Here is an 18,268-nt window from a genome sequence, read left to right as displayed (position 1 = left end):
CAGCTGCTCCTGGCTGCCTCTGCCTCCTCCAACCTCCTGAGCTGCTGGAGGGGCAGGAGGCAGCTACAGAGGGGTCTGGGCCAGGCTGCAGCCATGGGGGAGGCCAATGGGATGAGGGCACCAAGGGCAAGGGCTGGGACCTGCCCCTGGGGCACTGCAAGCCCTGGAAGGCTCCAGGCTGGGGGCAGAGGGGCTGGGAAGTGCCTGGGGGGAAAGGCCCTGGGGGGTTGGTGGCAGAGGCTGGAGAGGAGCCAGGGGGTGCCCAGGGGGGCAAGGAGGGCAGCAGCAGCCTGGGCAGCAGCAGCAATGGTGTGGGCAGCAGGAGCAGGGCAGGGATTGTGCCCCTGGGCTGGGCACTGGGGAGCCCACAGCTGCAAGCCTGGGGGCAGGGTTGGGCCCTCCCTGCCAGAAGGACCTTGAGGGCTGGGGCAGGGCCAGAGCAGGGCAAGGAAGCTGGGGAGGGGTCTGGGGAAGGAGGAGAAGGCTGTGGAGAAGTTGTGAGGAGCAGCTGAGGGAGCTGGGGGGGTTGAGGCTGCAGCAGAGGAGGCTGAGGGGAGACCTTGTGGCTCTCTGCAGCTCCCTGAGAGCAGCTTGCAGCCAGCTGGGGCTCAAGGGCTGCTCCTGAGGGCTGGGCCAAGAGGAGATGGCCTCAGGTTGTGGCAGGGGAGGTTGAGCTTGGCCCTGAGGAGCAATTGGTGCCCCTTGAGGGGTGCCCAGGCCTGTGGCAGGCTGCCCAGGGCAGTGGTGGAGTCCCCCTGGCTGGAGGGGTTGGGAAGCTGTGGTGCTGAGGGCCATGGGGGGGTGGTGCCCTGGGGCTCTGCTGGGCTCATGCTTGGCCTTGATGATCTCCAAGGTCTCCTCCTACCTAAGCAGCTCTCAGGTCCCCTTCCATGAACCTTTTGTCCTCCTGCCTGTTCCTCAACATCCAAGTTCCTGCCGTTGGAAGCTTTAGAGCTGCTTTGAGCCTGCCCTTGGCTCATCAAACCACATTTAGGTTGTCTTGGGGTGGGCTGGGGGGGGGGAATGGGGGTGGCAGCACCTCAGGGTCTCCACCTGACCTCTCTGCCACTCTCCTCTTTCCTCCCTCAGTGTCTTTCCTGCCTGTTAGGACCTTGGTGTCCCCCAGCACCGAGTCCTGTTGTACATAAACTGCACCAGAGGCCACTGTGATGTCCCTCCCCAGCATCTCCTTCCATCTCTCCAGCTCAGCAGCACTGAGAAGTTGGTGTCAGACTCATCCCTTCCCCACCCCCCCCTTGCCCACTTAGATCTTAGTCCTCCAGAACATCCAAACTGCTTTAGGGACTTCCTTGTGCTGAAGACCATGGGGAAAGCTCTTCAGGTCCCTTGGGAGGGAGCTCCTCTCAGCTGCCACCAAGGAAGACCTCCTGAAATCCCAAGCCCTCCACCTCCAGCACTTCTCAGGCTTTCTGGGCCCCATCCTTGGCAGCCCAGGCCCAGCAGGGGCACTGCAGGGGATGGCCAAAGGCTTCAGGATTCCTCCCTGGAACCACCTCAGTGGACCTCAACTTTGGCTTTTGGTTTGGTTCCCTACACTTCCCCCAAGCAGAGGAGGAGTTGGCTTCGGTGGGAGCTCAGGGCTCACCTCACCAGCTCCAACCTCCTGGATGAAGCTGTGAGAAGAGCCCAGCAGCTTCTCTGCTCAGAGTTGGCTGAGACCCTGAGTCACAAAGGCAAGGGTGGGAGCCATGAGCTCCATCTCCAGAGTCCTGCAGCCTTCTTGATGCTCCTTTCAAGCTCCCACTGAGGTAGAGCAGCCTGGAGTCGTCCAGAGGAGGACAACTCTGGGCCTGCCCTGGTGGGGAGGACCCAAGAGCAGCACTGACAACGTGGTCAAGAGGCTGCTTGGCCATCCCTTGGCCCTGGAATGGGATCTTCTCCCCACTGCTGGAGGCAGGACCTTGGTTTCACTGCCCCTTCCCAGACCTTTCTTCTGCTTGCCTTCCATATTGCCACCTCCAGAGGGGACCTCCATGGAGAGCTTCTCTTCAGGGTCAGATTACCCCCAGCAGCTCCTCAGGTGGCTTTCAGTCCTCAGCAGAACCACCTTGGAGCACTTCTCCCTCAAGGATTCTGCAGGTGGATGGCTGAGGTCTTCCTCTTTTGGCCTTGGGGCCATCACCTCCTGATGCTGGGGGATGGAGGCAGCCTCTGAAGGCCCTTTGGTGAAGCAGAATGGTGGTGGCATGAGCTGGGAGATGAGCTCTTCACCCTAGGACTAGTGGTGGCCTGGTTTGGGAGCTGAGATGTCCAACCTGGGACTGCTGCTGGCCTGGAGGTGTCCATCCTGGGACTGCTGCTGGCCTGGAGATGTCCATCCTGGCACTGCTGCTGGCCTGGGCCTGGAGATGTCCATCCTGGGACTGCTGCTGGCCTGGAGGTGTCCATCCTGGGACTGCTGCTGGCCTGGGCCTGGAGATGTCCATCCTGGGACTGCTGCTGGCCTGGAGATGTCCATCCTGGGACTGCTGCTGGCCTGGAGGTGTCCATCCTGGGACTGCTGCTGGCCTGGGCCTGGAGATGTCCATCCTGGGACTGCTGCTGGCCTGGAGATGTCCATCCTGGGACTGCTGCTGGCCTGGAGGTGTCCATCCTGGGACTGCTGCTGGCCTGGAGGTGTCCATCCTGGGACTGCTGCTGGCCTGGGCCTGGAGATGTCCATCCTGGGACTGCTGCTGGCCTGGAGATGTCCATCCTGGGACTGCTGCTGGCCTGGAGATGTCCATCCTGGGACTGCTGCTGGCCTGGAGGTGTCCATCCTGGGACTGCTGCTGGCCTGGAGATGTCCATCCTGGCACTGCTGCTGGCCTGGAGATGTCCATCCTGGCACTGCTGCTGGCCTGGGCCTGGAGATGTCCATCCTGGCACTGCTGCTGGCCTGGGCCTGGAGATGTCCATCCTGGCACTGCTGCTGGCCTGGGCCTGGAGATGTCCATCCTGGCACTGCTGCTGGCCTGGGCCTGGAGATGTCCATCCTGGCACTGCTGCTGGCCTGGAGATGTCCATCCTGGGACTGCTGCTGGCCTGGGCCTGGAGATGTCCATCCTGGGACTGCTGCTGGCCTGGGCCTGGAGATGTCCATCCTGGCACTGCTGCTGGCCTGGGCCTGGAGATGTCCATCCTGCCAGAAGCCTTCATGGATTCTTGGCTCTGGAGACATTGAGGTGGGGCAGAGGGAGATGAGGTCTGGAGCTGGCTGAGCTCAGCTCAACTCCACCTTGGTGCTGACCTTGCTGGAGGGCAGCTCAGCATCTTGGGCTCCTCCTGGGCCCAGCAGTGGTGGCCTGACTCTGGGTCACTTCCCTGACACCTCCAGCTGGGACATGCCTGAGCTGGAGACCAGAAGGACCTTGTTCCAGAGAGCTCTCCTGGCCAGCAGCGCTCAGGTGGTGGCAGGAGGAGGAGGCAGAGGCAAAGGAGGAGGAGGAGGAGGCAGAGGCAGAGGAGGCAGAGGCAAAGGAGGAGGAGGCAGAGGACAGCAGCTGCTGGGGCTCCTCCAGCTTCCCTCTTTAGGTCCCCATGGTCCTGACTGTTGTTCTCTCTCCACTGTGACCCTCACTTGGTGTCCCCCCACCCGGGAGCTGCTGCTGTGGATCCTCTCTGGCAGCTGAGATGCAGAACCCTCCCTTGAAGCTTGGCTCTCAGCCCTCCCCCAGCTGGCCTCCTGCCTTCAGCCCTGGGAGAGCTGCACTCCCCACAGACCTGTGGCCAGAGCCTCACCTCCCAGCCTGCTGGAGCCCTGTGCCTGGTGTCCTCCTGCTGCTGCTGCTGCTGCTGAAGTCATCTTGGTCACATCTCCTTCCTCCACCCCCGAAGCAACTTGGGAGTGGGTCCTTGAGGTGACCTCTTGGCCCCTTCCCACTCTGCAAGGACAGCAAGGAACCCAACCCAGCCCCCCCCCAACCCAGCCCTGGGAGGGAGGAGAAGCTCCCCTCCTCCTTCAGCCAGAAGCCCCCCTGGAAGAGGAAGGACTCTCTGCAAAGCTCTGAGGGCTGCCCCCAGCTCTTCTTTTGTTGTCATCGTTTTGAGAAGTGAGTGGAAACCAATAAAACATCTCAACAGCTCCTGCAGCCTGGCCTCTGCTCCCTGCCCTCCTCCTGGGCCTGCCTCCTGCAGGAGTGCCAGGGGGTGGCGTCCACATCCCCCCTGGAGTGGGGGACCTGGGGGCCATGGGTTGGTGGCCAGGGTGGGGTTGGGTTGGTGGTCAGGTTCCGTGGCCTTAGAGGTCCCTTCCAAGCCAAGCAGTTCTGTTCCATGTTGGAGAGGGACCTTCAAGCTCAGCCAGGGGCAGGGACAGCTCCATGGAGCAGCCTGGCCTGGAACACCTGCTGGAGGAGATGGTGGTGGTGGTGGTGGTGATGGTGGTGGTGGAGGTGGTGATGATGGTGGTGGTGGAGGTGATGATGGTGGTGGTGGAGGTGATGATGGTGGTGATGATGATGGTGGTGGTGGAGGTGATGATGGAGGTGATGGTGATGTGGTGGTGGTGGAGGTGATGGTGGTGGTGGTGATGATGGTGGTGGTGATGTGGTGGTGATGGTGATGATCTCAGAGCTTCTCTACAGCTTCATGACTCTGTGAAGCTTAGGCTGGGCAGACACTGGAGCAGGCTGCCCAGGGAGGCTGTGGCTGCCTCCTCCCTGGAGGTGCTCAAGGCCAGGCTGGATGAGGCCTTGAGCAAGCTGGGCTGGTGGGAGGTGTCCCTGCCCATGGCAGGGGGGGTGGAGCTGGATGAGCTTTGAGGTCCCTTCCACTCCAACCCATTCCATGGAGCTAGGCTGAGGGAAGGATGACTGCAGGGAGAGCAGCAGGGGTGGGTGGCTGGAGGGGAGGCTTCCTCTGGGCTGTGTTGAGCCTCCAGCAGCCTTGGGGCTGTGCCTTTGGCTGGGAAGTGTCCATCGTGCTCCTCTGGTGGCTTCCTCTCCCCTTGGCAGGCGAAGAGAGCCTCACAGAGTCACAGCTTGGCGGGGGTGGAAGGCACCTCTGGACATCATCAACCCCCCGTGCCACCCAGGAACACATCCAGGTGTGGCCCAGCCCAAAATAGCTCCTCTGAGTGTCCTGGTGTTCAATCCTCAATCCCATCCCTCCTAGCCCCGTTTTGAGGGGTCCAAACCCCAATCCCTTCCCTCCCAGCCCCAATCCCTCCCCTCCCAGCCCTGCTTTGGGACTTCCCAACCCCAATCCTTTCCCTCCCAGCCCTGCTTTGGGGCTCCCCAGCCCCAATCCCTCCCTTCCCAACCCCAATCCCTTCCTTCCCAGCCCTGCTTTGTGCCTTCCCAGCCCCAATCCTTTCCCTCCCAGCCCTGCTTTGGGGCTCCCCAATCCCTCCCCTCCCAGCCCTGCTTTGTGCCTTCCCAGCCCCAATCCCTTCCCTCCCAGCCCTGCTTTGGGGCTCCCCAATCCCTTCTCTCCCAGCCCTGCTTTGGGGCTCCCCAATCCCTTCCCTCCCAGCCCTGCTTTGGGGCTCCCCAATCCCTTCCCTCCCAGCCCTGCTTTGGGGCTCCCCAATCCCTCCCCTCCCAGCCCTGCTTTGGGGCTCCCCAATCCCTTCCCTCCCATTCCTGCTTTGGGGCTCCCCAGCCCCAATCCCTCCCCTCCCAGCCCTGCTTTGTGCCTTCCCAACCCCAATCCCTCCCCTCCCAGCCCTGCTTTGGGGCTCCCCAACCCCAATCCCTTCCCTCCCAGCCCTGCTTTGGGGCTCCCCAGCCCCAATCCCTCCCCTCCCAGCCCTGCTTTGGGGCTCCCCAACCCCAATCCCTCGCCTCCCAGCCCTGCTTTGGGGCTCCCCAACCCCAATCCCTCCCCTCCCAGCCCTGCTTTGGGGCTCCCCAAACCCTCCCCTCCCAGCCCTGCTTTGGGGCTCCCCCTGCTCCGCTCCCCCTGAGCCCTGCTGGCGGCCGCCGAGGTGCAGCTGAGGTCCCTTTATTGTCGCTGGTTTCCGGCAGGGCTGAGCAGCTGCCAGCACTCCCCAGAGGCCTCTCCGACTCGGCTTTGGCACCCACGGGTGGCTTCTGTCACCCGTGGGGGGCTCTTGTCACCCACGGGTGGGCTCTGGTGGCCTCTGTCACCCGTGGGGGGCTCTTGTCACCCACGGGTGGGCTCTGGTGGCCTCTGTCACCCGTGGGGGGCTCTTGTCACCCACTGGTGGGCTCTGGTGGCCTCTGTCACCCATGGGGGGCTCTTGTCACCCACGGGTGGGCTCTGGTGGCCTCTGTCACCCGTGGGGGGCTCTTGTCACCCACTGGTGGGCTCTGGTGGCCTCTGTCACCCGTGGGGGGCTCTTGTCACCCACTGGTGGGCTCTGGTGGCCTCTGTCACCCGTGGGGGGCTCTTGTCACCCACGGGTGGGCTCTGGTGGCCTCTGTCACCCGTGGGGGGCTCTTGTCACCCACTGGTGGGCTCTGGTGGCCTCTGTCACCCATGGGGGGCTCTTGTCACCCACTGGTGGGCTCTGGTGGACTGTCACCCATGAGTGGACTCTGTCACCCGTGGGTGGGCTCTTGTCACCCGTGGGTGGGCTCTCTCACCCACTGCTGGGCTTTGGAGGACTCTGTCACCCGTGGGTGGGCTCTTCTTCTTCAGGGCTGGGCTCTGTCACCCCGGGGTGGCTCCGTCACCTGCAAGTGGGCCCTGGTGGACCCTGTCTTCCGTGGGTGGGTTCTGTCTCTCTTGGGTGGGCTACAGGTGGCCTCTGTCACCTACTAGTGGGCTCTGGAGGAGTTTGTCACCCACGGGTGGGCTCTGTCATCTGTGTGTGGCCTCTGTCCCCCACGGCTGAGCTGTGTCACCCGTGGGTGGGCTCTGGTGGGTTCTCTCCCCGACAGGTGGCCTCCATCACCCAAGAGTGGCCTCCATCACCCATGGGTGGGCTCCGTCACCCACGGGTGGGCTCTGTCACCCACAGGCGGCCTCTGTCACCCATGGGTGCTGTCACCCAGGGCTCAACTATGTCACCCATAGGTGGGCTCTGGTGGACTCTCACCCACAGGTGGACCTCTGGTGGGCTCTTGTCACCCGTAGGTGGGCTCTGTCACCCGTAGGTGGGCTCTGTCACCCGTAGGTGGGCTCTGTCACCCACGGGTTGGCTCTGTCACCCAGAGCGGGGCTCTGTCACCCGTGGGTGGGTGCTGGTGGCTTCTCTCCCCCACGGGTGGCCTTTATCTCCCAGGAGTGGGCTCTGTCCCCCCGTGGGTGGGCTCTGTCCCCCCGTGGGTGGGCTCTGTGCCCCGTGGGTGGGCTCAGTCCCGCGGGTCAGCGCCGCAGGGCCTCCGGAACTCCTGCCCGTGCTCATGGATCCATTTGTTGGCCACTGGGGGAGGGGACAAGGACAAAGCTCTCCATCTGCCCTGCCCCCCCGCCACCCCGAGCCCCTCTCCGCCCCCCAACCCTCCCCCCCCCCCCTTGCTCCAAGCACTTTTCCCTCTTTTCCAGGTGTTTCCTGGCTTCCCATCCCCCCTTTTCTCCCCCCTCCCCACCCGGGGGGACCCCAGGGGGCCGGGCAGGAGGCATCTCTCACCCCACTTGTCCCCAGCCAGGACAGGGCAGGCGGCGTGCAGAGTGTCCCCATCCCCCGCCCCGCTGCGGCGCAGGTTCCACCAGAAGAGAGCTGCGTTCTGGGGGGGAGAGAGGGGTTGGGTATGCACAAAGAGGGCTGGGAGGCAGGGACTGGGGCTGGGGCGCCCCAAAGCAGGGCTGGGAGGGGAGGGATTGGGGCTGGGGAGCCCCAAAGCAGGGCTGGGAGGGGAGGGATTGGGGCTGGGGAGCCCCAAAGCAGGGCTGGGAGGGAAGGGATTGGGGCTGGGGAGCCCCAAAGCAGGGCTGGGAGGGAAGGGATTGGGGTTGGGGAGCCCCAAAGCAGGGCTGGGAGGGGAGGGACTGGGGCTGGGGAGCCCCAAAGCAGGGCTGGGAGGGGAGGGATTGGGGCTGGGGAGCCCCAAAGCAGGGCTGGGAGGGAAGGGATTGGGGCTGGGGAGCCCCAGAATGGGGCTGGGAGGGAAGGGATTGGGGTTGGGGAGCCCCAAAGCAGGGCTGGGAGGGAAGGGATTGGGGCTGGGGAGCCCCAAAGCAGGGCTGGGAGGCGAGGGATTGGGGTTGGGGAGCCCCAAAGCAGGGCTGGGAGGAAGGGGTTGGGGTTGGGGAGCCCCAAAGCAGGGCTGGGAGGGAAGGGATTGGGGTTGGGGAGCCCCAAAGCAGGGCTGGGAGGGGAGGGATTGGGGTTGGGGAGCCCCAAAGCAGGGCTGGGAGGAAGGGATTGGGGTTGGGGAGCCCCAAAGCAGGGCTGGGAGGGAAGGGATTGGGGTTGGGGAGCCCCAAAGCAGGGCTGGGAGGGGAAGGATTGGGGTTGGGGAGCCCCAAAGCAGGGCTGGGAGGGGAGGGATTGGGGCTGGGGAGCCCCAAAGCAGGGCTGGGAGGGGAGGGATTGGGGTTGGGGAGCCCCAGAATGGGGCTGGGAGGGAAGGGATTGGGGTTGGGGAGCCCCAAAGCAGGGCTGGGAGGGAAGGGATTGGGGCTGGGAAGGCACAAAGCAGGGCTGGGAGAGAAGGGATTGGGGTTGGGGAGCCCCAAAGCAGGGCTGGGAGGGGAAGGATTGGGGTCAGCCCCCAGCCCTCTGTGAGGAAGGAGGCAGAAGGGAGCTGTGGTGTGGTCTCCCCCTCCCCACTTCCTCCCTCCCCAGGGGGGCTCCTGGGGGTGTCCCCCCCAGCCTCACCTTCACCACAGGCACACTGAGGTTGGCATAGATGAAGGCTGTGGAGCCCCCAGCCTGCACTGCACTCAGCTGGGGAGGAAGCAGAAAGAGGAACCTTGGTCCCAGCCCTCCCCCACCTGCTTTAAGGGGGAGGGGGAAGGACCTGAGGCCCCAGTCCCACCCCTTGGTGTGTCCCCCCCCATCTCCACCATGCTCCTGAACCTCCTCCTGATGTCATCACCCCTCCAGGGGCTGATCTGGGGGCTGCCCTCCCCCACTTCCAGCCCTGGTCACTCTGGAACCTACTGATGGCCCTGCAAGGGGCAGAGGCTGCACGGAGAGGAGGCTCCAGGAGGCCTCCAGAAAGACTCAGGAGACTCCAGAAGGAATCCAGGGGGGGGCCAGGAGGACTCAGAAGACCCCAGGAGGACTCCAGAAGGACTTAGAAGGCTCCAGAAATGCTCAGGAGGCCTCCAGGAGGATTCCAAGAGGCTTCCAGGAGGACTCAGGAGGCTCCTGGAATACTCCAGGAGGATTCCAAGAGGCTTCCAGGAGGACTCAGGAGGCTCCTGGAATACTCCAGGAGGATTCCAAGAGGCTCTAGAAGGAGTCCAGGAGGCTCCAGGGTTACTCCAGAGGGCCTTGGGAGGCTCCAGGAGGAGTCCAGGAGGCTCCAGGAGGACTCAGGAGGCTCCCAGAAGGACTCCAGGAGGAGTCCAGGAGGCTGCAGAGGGACTCACGTAGATCATGAGGGTGGCAATCCTGTTGCCTGACTTCATCCTGTACAGAGGACTCTTCATGGACTGCCCGGGAGCCAAGAGTTGGAGCTGGTCACCCAGGGACCTCCTCCCAAGGACCTCCTCCCAAGGACCTCCTCCCAAGGACCTCCTCCCAAACACCTCCTCCCAAGGACCTCCTCCCAAGGACCTCCACCCAAGGACCTCCACCCAAACACCTCCTCCCAAGGACCTCCTCCCAAGGACCTCCACCCAAACACCTCCTCCCAAGGACCTCCACCCAAGCACCACCACCCAAGGACCTCCTCCCAAGCACCTCCACCCAAGGACCTCCTCCCAAACACCTCCTCCCAAGGACCTCCTCCCAAGCACCTCCACCCAAGGACCTCCTCCCAAGCACCTCCACCCAAGGATCTCCTCCCAAGGACCTCCACCCAAGCACCTCCTCCCAAGGACCTCCTCCCAAGCACCATCCCCCCAGGGACCTCCTCCCAAGCACCATCCCCCCAGGGACCTCCTCCCAAGGACCTCCTCCCAAGCACCATCCCCCCAGGGACCTCCTCCCAAGGACCTCCTCCCAAGCACCATCCCCCCAGGGACCTCCTCCCAAGGACCTCCTCCCAAGCACCATCCCCCCAGGGACCTCCTCCCAAGCACCATCCCCCTAGGGACCTCCTCCCAAGCACCATCCCCCCAGGGACCTCGCCCCCAGGCGCTCCCCGCGGTGCCCCGCGGCGCTGCTGACCGTGGCGTGGTCGAAGTGGGGCTCGTAGTGCCCTCCCAGGCCGTAGTTGACCACCTGGAGGTGCTCGGCGTAGGGCGGCCTCAGGTCCAGGCCGGTCAGCGCTGCCATCCTGCGCTCCAGGGCCCCCAGCGCCGGCGCCGCCGCGGCCCTCAGCCAGGCGCTGCGGGACCCCCGGCCGTGCCCTCAGCGCCCCTGCCCTCAGCACCCCCGGCCGTGCCCTCAGCACCCCTGCCCTCAGCACCCCTGCCCTCAGCACCCCTGCCCTCAGCACCCCTGGCCGTGCCCTCAGCGCCCCTGCCCTCAGCACCCCTGCCCTCAGCACCCCCGGCCGTGCCCTCAGCACCCCTGCCCTCAGCACCCCCGGCCGTGCCCTCAGCACCCCCGGCCGTGCCCTCAGCGCCCCTGCCCTCAGCACCCCCGGCCGTGCCCTCAGCACCCCTGCCCTCAGCACCCCCGGCCGTGCCCTCAGCACCCCTGCCCCCTGCCCTCAGCACCCCTGCCCTCAGCACCCCCAGCCATGCCCTCAGCACCCCTGCCCTCAGCACCCCTGCCCTGCACCCTCAGCACCCCCCGGCCGCCCCCCCGCGCTGCTGCCGCCCGCAGGGCTGCCCAGGGGGATGGCCACAGGGCTACCCCTGGGATGGCCACGGGGCTGCCCAGGTTGGTGGCCATAGGGCTGGCGGAGAAGGGGCTGGAGGGCCGCCCAGGCTGGTGGCTACAGGGCTACTAGGGAGGTGGCCACAGGGCTGGAGGAGAAGGGGCTGGAGGGCCACCCAGGCTGGTGGCCACAGGGCTACCTAGTGGGGGTGGAGAAGGGGCTGGAGGTGTCTACTGCCTACCTCTTGCTGATCCTGTACTCAGCTTTCTGCTGCTGCTCCCCAGAAGCCACCACAGACCTCTGCAGCTGGAGGGACACAGGGTGGGGGTGGGGACAGCAGATTGGGTGTCCCCCCAGCCCCCCCAGCCCAACCTCAGACCAGAGGGTTGGGTCTCTAGCAGCTGGTGGCCAAAGATCCCCAGCCCAAGGTGTCCCTCCCCAGGGTCTCTAGCAGCTGGTGGCCAAAGATCCCCAGCCCAAGGTGTCCCCCCCAGGGTGGCAGAACCTGGGTGCAGCAGAGCTGGGTGGCACCAACCCAGGCCTGGCAGGCAGTTGGTTGGGGCCAGGCATGGACCTGGGTTCTCCCCCAGAACCTTCAGGAGGTCTCAGGTGGAACCAAGCAGAGCTCAGCTCACCCCAGGGGCTCCCAGTAGAAGGCTTTGGATAAGCCCTGCCTTAAAAAGCCTCCAGGGTTGGCCAAGCAGCTCTTGGGGACCCTTCTCCAGGGGATGGAAGCACCTCCAGCTCTTGGGGACCCTTCTCCAGGGGATGGAAGCACCTCCAGCTCTTGGGGACCCTTCTCCAGGGGATGGAAGCACCTCCAGCTCTTGGGGACCCCTTTCTAGGAGCTGGAAGGACCACCAGCTCGTGGGGCACCCAGGAGAAGGCTCACCCAAGGCCCTGCCAAGCCCTTGATGGTCTCAGCCTCCAGGTCAGTGATGAAGTCGTGGTAGAGGACAAGGTAGGGCTGGACCTGCACCACCTCCTTCTTGGCCGGCTGGAGGAGCAGGTAGGGGCTGCCGTTGGTCTCATAGGAGCAGCTGAGCCCTGAGGGAGTGCCCAGGTAGGGCTGAGGAGAGGGAGAGAAGACCGAAAGGGAGCTGAAGGAGGAGGCAGTGGTGGGGTTGGGAGCTGGTGGGTACCAACCCTGGCATCCCCTACCTGCCCCCCCGGGCGCTGGCACAGCTGCTCGTAGGCATCGCGGCTCCGCAGCTGGGTCCCGTTGGGCCGTGCCAGGGGCCCAGCCTTGGCCTCCAGCCCCACCTCCAGCAGCTCCTGGTACTTGGCCACGTTCCTCACCACCCTTTGGTTGCTGGGCTCTGCCACACAGGTCCTGCTCTCACCCCAAAAACCTCACACACACACACCCCCAAGCCCACCGCCCTCAGTGCCCCCCACGGGGGTGGCAAGAGGCTGGAAGTGAAGGGAGAGGGTCGAGGGAGTCGGGGTTGTGCAGTCTGGAGAGGAGAAGGCTTCCAGGAGACCACCTTGTGGCCTGCCAGTATCTGAAGGGGGCTGCAGGAAAGCTGGGGAGGGACTTTTGAGGGTGTCAGGGAGGGATAGGACTGGGGGGGATGGAGCAGAACTAGAAGTGGGGAGACTCAGATTGGATGTGAGGAAGAAGCTCTTCCCCATGAGGGTGGTGAGAGCCTGGCACAGGTTGCCCAGGGAGATGGTGGAAGCCTCCTGCCTGGAGGTGTTGAAGGCCAGGCTAGAGGTGGCTGTGAGCAACCTGCTCTGGTGTGAGGTGTCCCTGCCCATGGCAGGGGGGTTGGAACTGGCTGAGCCTTGAGGTCCCTTCCAACCCTGGCAATTCTGTGATTCTATGAGCAGGAGAAGGGTTGGAGGAGCAGAGGATGGATGGGGGAGCAGGAGGATGGATGGAGAAGCAGGAGATGGATGGAGGAGCAGGAGATAGATGGATGGAGGAGCTGAAGCCTTGGAGGAGCAGAGGATGGATGGAGGAGCTGAAGCCCTGGAGGAGCAGAGGATGGATGGAGGAGCAGGAGCCCTGGAGGAGCAGAGGATGGATGGAGGAGCTGAAGCCCTGGAGGAGCAGAGGATGGATGGAGGAGCTGAAGCCCTGGAGGAGCAGAGGATGGATGGAGGAGCAGGAGCCCTGGAGGAGCAGAGGATGGATGGAGGAGCTGAAGCCCTGGAGGAGCAGAGGATGGATGGAGGAGCAGCCCCTGAGGCTCCCAGGTTCAGAGAAGGACTGACAGGGGTTGACCGTTTGCACACCAAGAGCTCATCCAAGAGCTCATCTCTCCCTCTCCATGCAGCCCCAAAGCTCCTCTGGATGAGCCTTGAGCTCCCTTCCAACCCTAACAAGTCTGTGGTTGCGTGAGGGAGGAGGTGGGTGGTGGGGACACCCCCCAAAAGCCCACCTTCTCTCCCCACCTCCTGCCACAGCGGAGGTTGTCCCACATACCATAGAGGAGGAGCTCCTTGGAGAGGCTCAAGGCCTGGGAGATGTTTCCAGCCTGGATGGGGGACAGTGAAGAGCCTTTGACCCTCTCCTCCCCACCACCCAAAGCTCAGCCCTGCTGGGCAGCAGGGAGCTGGGGCTCGGTGGCCATACCATGAAGTAGGAGAAGGCGAGGTGGTCCAGGGCAGCCTGCAGGCTGCTGCCGTCCTCCGGGCGCCGCCTGCCGTGGGAGAGGCGGAAGAGGCCAGCGGCCTCCTCCAGCCAGGGGATGGAGTGGTAGAAGTCCCCTGTGTCGTAGGCCACCTGCCAGCCACAGTGTCACCAGCAGGGCCACCACGGCCTGCAGCCCGTTCCCAGCCTGTCCAGTCCCACCCCACCACACCCCCACCCTGCCCCCATCACCACCTTCACCCCAAGCCCCCTCCTGTCTGTCCTTTCCTGGCCCATCTCCATCCTATTATCTGTCTCCATTTCCATCATCTCCATTTCCATCTCCATCACCCCCATCTCCATCATCCCCATCATCTCCATCCCAGCTTCATCCCCATCTCCATCATCTCCATTGTCATCCCCATCTGCATCCTATCATTCCCATTTCCATCTCCATTTCTGTCCTCACCTCCATCCCACCATCTCCATTCCCATCTCCATCACCATCTTCATCTCCATCCCATCATCCCCATCTCCATCCCTCCATCTCCATTCCCATCTGCACCCCATCATCTCCATCCCATCATCCCCATCTCCATCCCTCCATCTCCATTCCCATCCCCATCTGCACCCCATCATCTCCATTCCCATCTTCATCTCCATCCCATCATCCCCATCCCAGTCTCCATCCCCATTCCCTTCCCCGTCTCCATGCCCATTTTCATCCCCATCTCCATCCCCATCTCCATCCCATCATCTCCATCTCCATTCCCATCTCCATCTCCATCCCCATCTCCATCCCCACCTCCATCCCTCCATCTCCATTCCCATCCCCATCTGCACCCCATCATCTCCATTCCCATCCCCATCTCCATCCCATCCCCATTCCCATCCCCATCTCCATGCCCATCTCCATCCCCATCTCCATCCTATCATCTCCATCTCCATCATCTCCATCTCCATCATCCCCATCTCCATCCCCATCTCCATCCCCATCTCCATCCCATCATCTCCATCTCCATTCCCATCCCCATCTCCATCCCCATCTCCATCCCCATCTCCATCCCCATCTCCATCCCCCCATCTCCATCTCCATCATCTGCATTCCCATCCCCATCTCCATCCCCATCTCCATCCCATCATCTCCATCTCCATCATCTCCATTCCCATCCCCATCTCCATCCCCATCTCCATCCCACCATCTCCATCTCCATCATCTCCATTCCCATCCCCATCTCCATCCCCATCTCCATCCCACCATCTCCATCTCCATCATCTCCATTCCCATCCCCATCTCCATCCCCATCTCCATCCCACCATCTCCATCTCCATCATCTCCATTCCCATCCCCATCTCCATCCCACCCCCCTCCCCCTGCCATCTCCCCCCCATGCCCAAACCCGTCCCTCCAAGCCCCCAGCTCCTCCCCTCTCCCCTTCCACCCCCGGCCCCAGGCAGGGCTCCGGTCCAGGAGGCGCTGGCCCTGCCGGGAGCGGCCGCAGCTCCTGCTCACCTTTCCCACGTGGAAGCAGTCAGCAGCAGAGAGGGGGAAGGGAGGGCCGGGGCGGGCGAGGGGAGGCCAGCCCGGGGCCGCCGGCTGCAGGCTGCCCCTGGCCATGGCCTTGACGCTCAAGCCGTAGACGTCCTGCAGCCTCATCAGCCCCCGGGCGGCCCCGGTCAGGTCCTCGGCTCCTGGCAGCTCCTCCTCCACCTCCTGGAAAGCCTCCTGCAGCGCTGGGGGGGAGGGGGTTCAGGGGAAGGGGTGGGTGAGCTTTTGGGGTGCATGGAGGGGGATTAAAGAGGTTTTGGGGTGCATTGAAGGGTCCTGCTCCCCCATGCCTTCTCCTGCCCCTCCATCCCATCTCCTGCTCCCCCATGCCTTCTCCTGCTCCTCCATCCCATCTCCTGCTCCCCCATGCCTTCTCCTGCCCCTCCATCCCATCTCCTGCTCCCCCATGCCTTCTCCTGCTCCTCCATCCCATCTCCTGCTCCCCCATGCCTTCTCCTGCCCCTCCATCCCATCTCCTGCTCCCCCATGCCTTCTCCTGCCCCTCCATCCCATCTCCTGCTCCCCCATGCCTTCTCCTGCCCCTCCATCCCATCTCCTGCTCCCCCATGCCTTCTCCTGCCCCTCCATCCCATCTCCTGCTCCCCCATGCCTTCTCCTGCCCCTCCATCCCGTCTCCTGCTCCCCCATGCCTTCTCCTGCTCCTCCATCCCATCTCCTGCTCCTCCAGCCCTTCTCCTGCTCCTCCATCCCATCTCCTGCTCCCCCATGCCTTCTCTTGCCCCTCCATCCCATCTCCTGCTCCCCCATGCCTTCTCTTGCCCCTCCATCCCATCTCCTGCTCCCCCATGCCTTCTCCTGCCCCTCCATCCCATCTCCTGCTCCCCTATGCAGTCTCCTGCCCCTCCATCCCATCTCCTGCTCCCCCATGCCTTCTCCTGCCCCTCCATCCCATCTCCTGCTCCCCCATGCCTTCTCCTGCCCCTCCATCCCATCTCCTGCTCCCCCATGCCTTCTCCTGCCCCTCCATCCCGTCTCCTGCTCCCCCATGCCTTCTCCTGCTCCTCCATCCCATCTCCTGCTCCTCCAGCCCTTCTCCTGCTCCTCCATCCCATCTCCTGCTCCCCCATGCCTTCTCCTGCCCCTCCATCCCATCTCCTGCTCCCCCATGCCTTCTCCTGCCCCTCCATCCCATCTCCTGCTCCCCCATGCCTTCTCCTGCCCCTCCATCCCATCTCCTGCTCCCCCATGCCTTCTCTTGCCCCTCCATCCCATCTCCTGCTCCCCCATGCCTTCTCCTGCTCCTCCATCCCATCTCCTGCTCCCCCATGCCTTCTCCTGCCCCTCCATCCCATCTCCTGCTCCCCCATGCCTTCTCCTGCCCCTCCATCCCATCTCCTGCTCCCCCATGCCTTCTCCTGCCCCTCCATCCCATCTCCTGCTCCCCCATGCCTTCTCCTGCTCCTCCATCCCATCTCCTGCTCCCCCATGCCTTCTCCTGCCCCTCCACCCCTTCTGCTCCTGCCTCCCTTTCCCCTTTCTCCTCCACCGTGTCCCCTCCCGTCCCTCCCCAGGTGACAGAGGGGACCCCTGGCCCAGCCAGCCCCTCCCCCATCTCCTCACCCTGGATGTTCTCAGAGGCCTCCTCGCTGTAGACCACGTTGGGCCAGTCAGCATGAAGTCGTTTGATGAGGCTGAAGGCCAGCAAGGGGTTGTCCACTGAGGCCTGGGGGTCCTGGTGCAGGGCCTTGATCCTCTCATAAAACCTACCAAGCCCCCCAGGGGGAGAGACCCTTGGGAGTGGTGCTCCTGGCTGGTGACATCCCTGAGGGTCTGAGCCCCCTCCCCTTGTAGCTGGACATCCACAGTGTGGGGGGAAACCACATGGAGGGTGGCAGAGCCCAAACCCCTGCTGGGTACCTGGGGGTGGCACGGCCCTGGGGGTGCTGTGGCAGCAGGGGCAAGGGGACACGGGGAGGGGGTTGGGGGCAGGGGATTAGGGTTGGGGGAGCAGGGTGAGAGGGTCAGAAGTGGGGGCTCAGGGCAGGGCTGAGGGTGAGGGGGGCAGGGCGAGAGGGGCAGGATGAAGGGGAGCAGGGTGAGGGGGGCAGGGTGAAGGGGAGCAGGGTGAAGGAAGCAGGGTGAGGGGAGCAGGGTGAGGGGGGCAGGGTGAGGGGGGGCAGAGTGAGGGGAGCAGGGTGAGAGGGGCAGGGTGAAGAGGAGCAAGGTGAGGGGGGCAGGGTGAGGGGGAGCAGGGTGAAGGGAGCAGGGTGAAGGGGAGCAGGGTGAAGGGGAGCAGGGTGAGGGGAGCAGGGTGAGGGGGAGCAGGGTGAGGGGGAGCAGGGTGAAGGGGAGCAGGGTGAGGGGGAGCAGGGTGAGGGGGAGTAAGGTGAGGGGGAGCAGGGTGAGGGGGGCAGGGTGAGGGGGAGCAGGGTGAGGGGGAGCAGGGTGAAGGGGGAGCAGGGTGAAGGGGGGCAGGGTGAGAGGGGGGCAGGGTGAGAGGGGCAGGGTGAAGGGAGCAGGGTGAGGGGGAGCAGGGTGAGAGGGGCAGGGTGAAGAGGAGCAAGGTGAGGGGGGCAGGATGAAGGGGAGCAGGGTGAGGGGAGCAGAGTTGGGGGCTCATGATAGGCCTTAGGGTGAGCTGGTCGGGGTGAGGGTGAGGGGGTGAGGGGAGGAATCAGTGTGAGGGGGCCAGGGTGAGGGGGTCAGAGCTGGGGGGTCAGTGGGTGCTCAGGGTGAGGGGGTCAGAGTAGGGGGTGTCAAGGTGGGGGTCAGAGTGAGGGGGTCAAAGTTGGGGAATCAGAGCTGGGGGGCTCAGAGGGGGGGGTCAGAGGGGGGGGGTCAGAGCTGGGGGGGCTCAGAGGGAGTCCGAGTGAGGGGGTCAGAGCTGGGGAGCCAGAGCTGGGGGCTTGGTGAGGGGGGTCAGAGCTGGGGGTTAGGGCTGGGGGGCTCAGGGCGTCAGTACCTGGCCAGGCGCTGCAGCCGGGCGTTCTCCTGCCCCAGGTAGGTTCGCAGCCGGCGCAGCAGGCGACCCTCGGTGCCCAGCGCCCCGCGGACGCTGGCCATGGCCGAGTAGGTCTCAGCCGGGGCCGGGGGGGGACACAGGAGAGACATCAGCACCCCCAAAGCCAGCGAGCCCGGCGGCCCCAGCGCTCGCATCCCAACCCCGGCGAGCTGGGAGCGGGGCGGGCAGGGGGGCGGGGGGGACACGCCCCGGGCAGGAGGGGGTTGGGAAGGGGGGTCCGGAGCCGCCACGTTGGCTTCGGGCTGGGGATGGAGCAGGGGGAGTGGTGCGGATGGTCCCCGGCTTGCCTGGCCCCAGCCTCCCGTGGCTTCATCCTGCCTGTCCCTGTCCTGGTCCCCGTCCCTCCTGCCTGTCCCTGTCCTGCTTGT

The 18,268-nt window shown here is 64.5% G+C and overlaps 2 protein-coding genes across 2 annotated transcripts in view; one reads left to right on the top strand and one right to left on the bottom strand.

The window, feature by feature from the left end:
• The window catches only part of PPME1 (protein phosphatase methylesterase 1), a 30,404-nt gene extending 28,611 nt beyond the window's left edge, over window positions 1-1,793 (top strand). Inside the window, exon 14 of the mRNA XM_054164905.1 lies at window positions 1,090-1,793. Coding sequence (XP_054020880.1) covers window positions 1,090-1,108 — 19 coding nt within the window. The 3' untranslated portion in view covers window positions 1,109-1,793. The remainder of the gene's footprint in view (window positions 1-1,089) is intronic.
• Window positions 1,794-7,241: 5,448 nt separating this feature from the next.
• Window positions 7,242-18,173, bottom strand: P4HA3 (prolyl 4-hydroxylase subunit alpha 3). The gene is made up of 13 exons (XM_054164667.1): window positions 17,841-18,173; window positions 16,499-16,641; window positions 14,882-15,102; window positions 13,372-13,521; window positions 13,222-13,273; window positions 11,952-12,109; window positions 11,683-11,859; window positions 11,032-11,096; window positions 10,193-10,352; window positions 9,451-9,513; window positions 8,732-8,800; window positions 7,541-7,637; window positions 7,242-7,333 (listed from the first exon to the last, which is right to left on the bottom strand). The coding sequence occupies exons 1-13, from the start codon at window positions 18,032-18,034 to the stop codon at window positions 7,263-7,265; spliced, it is 1,620 nt and encodes a 539-aa protein (XP_054020642.1). The 5' UTR covers window positions 18,035-18,173; the 3' UTR covers window positions 7,242-7,262.
• Window positions 18,174-18,268: the final 95 nt, after the last annotated feature.

The sequence above is a fragment of the Dryobates pubescens genome, chromosome 10, assembly GCF_014839835.1.
Source record: "Dryobates pubescens isolate bDryPub1 chromosome 10, bDryPub1.pri, whole genome shotgun sequence".
Lineage (NCBI taxonomy): Eukaryota > Metazoa > Chordata > Aves > Piciformes > Picidae > Dryobates > Dryobates pubescens.
This window is presented reverse-complemented; position numbering and strand designations above follow the sequence as displayed.

Bases quoted from the DNA above. Each gene is read 5' to 3' on its own strand.
- P4HA3 (XM_054164667.1), bottom strand. From the start codon at position 18,034: ATGCGAGCGCTGGGGCCGCCGGGCTCGCTGGCTTTGGGGGTGCTGATG. The intron at 13,274-13,371 runs GTATGGCCACCG...TCCCCCATCCAG, and splicing joins TCGCCTTCTCCTACTTCATG to GCTGGAAACATCTCCCAGGC. The intron at 8,801-9,450 runs GTGAGTCCCTCT...CTTCCTCCCCAG, and splicing joins TTGCCACCCTCATGATCTAC to CTGAGTGCAGTGCAGGCTGG.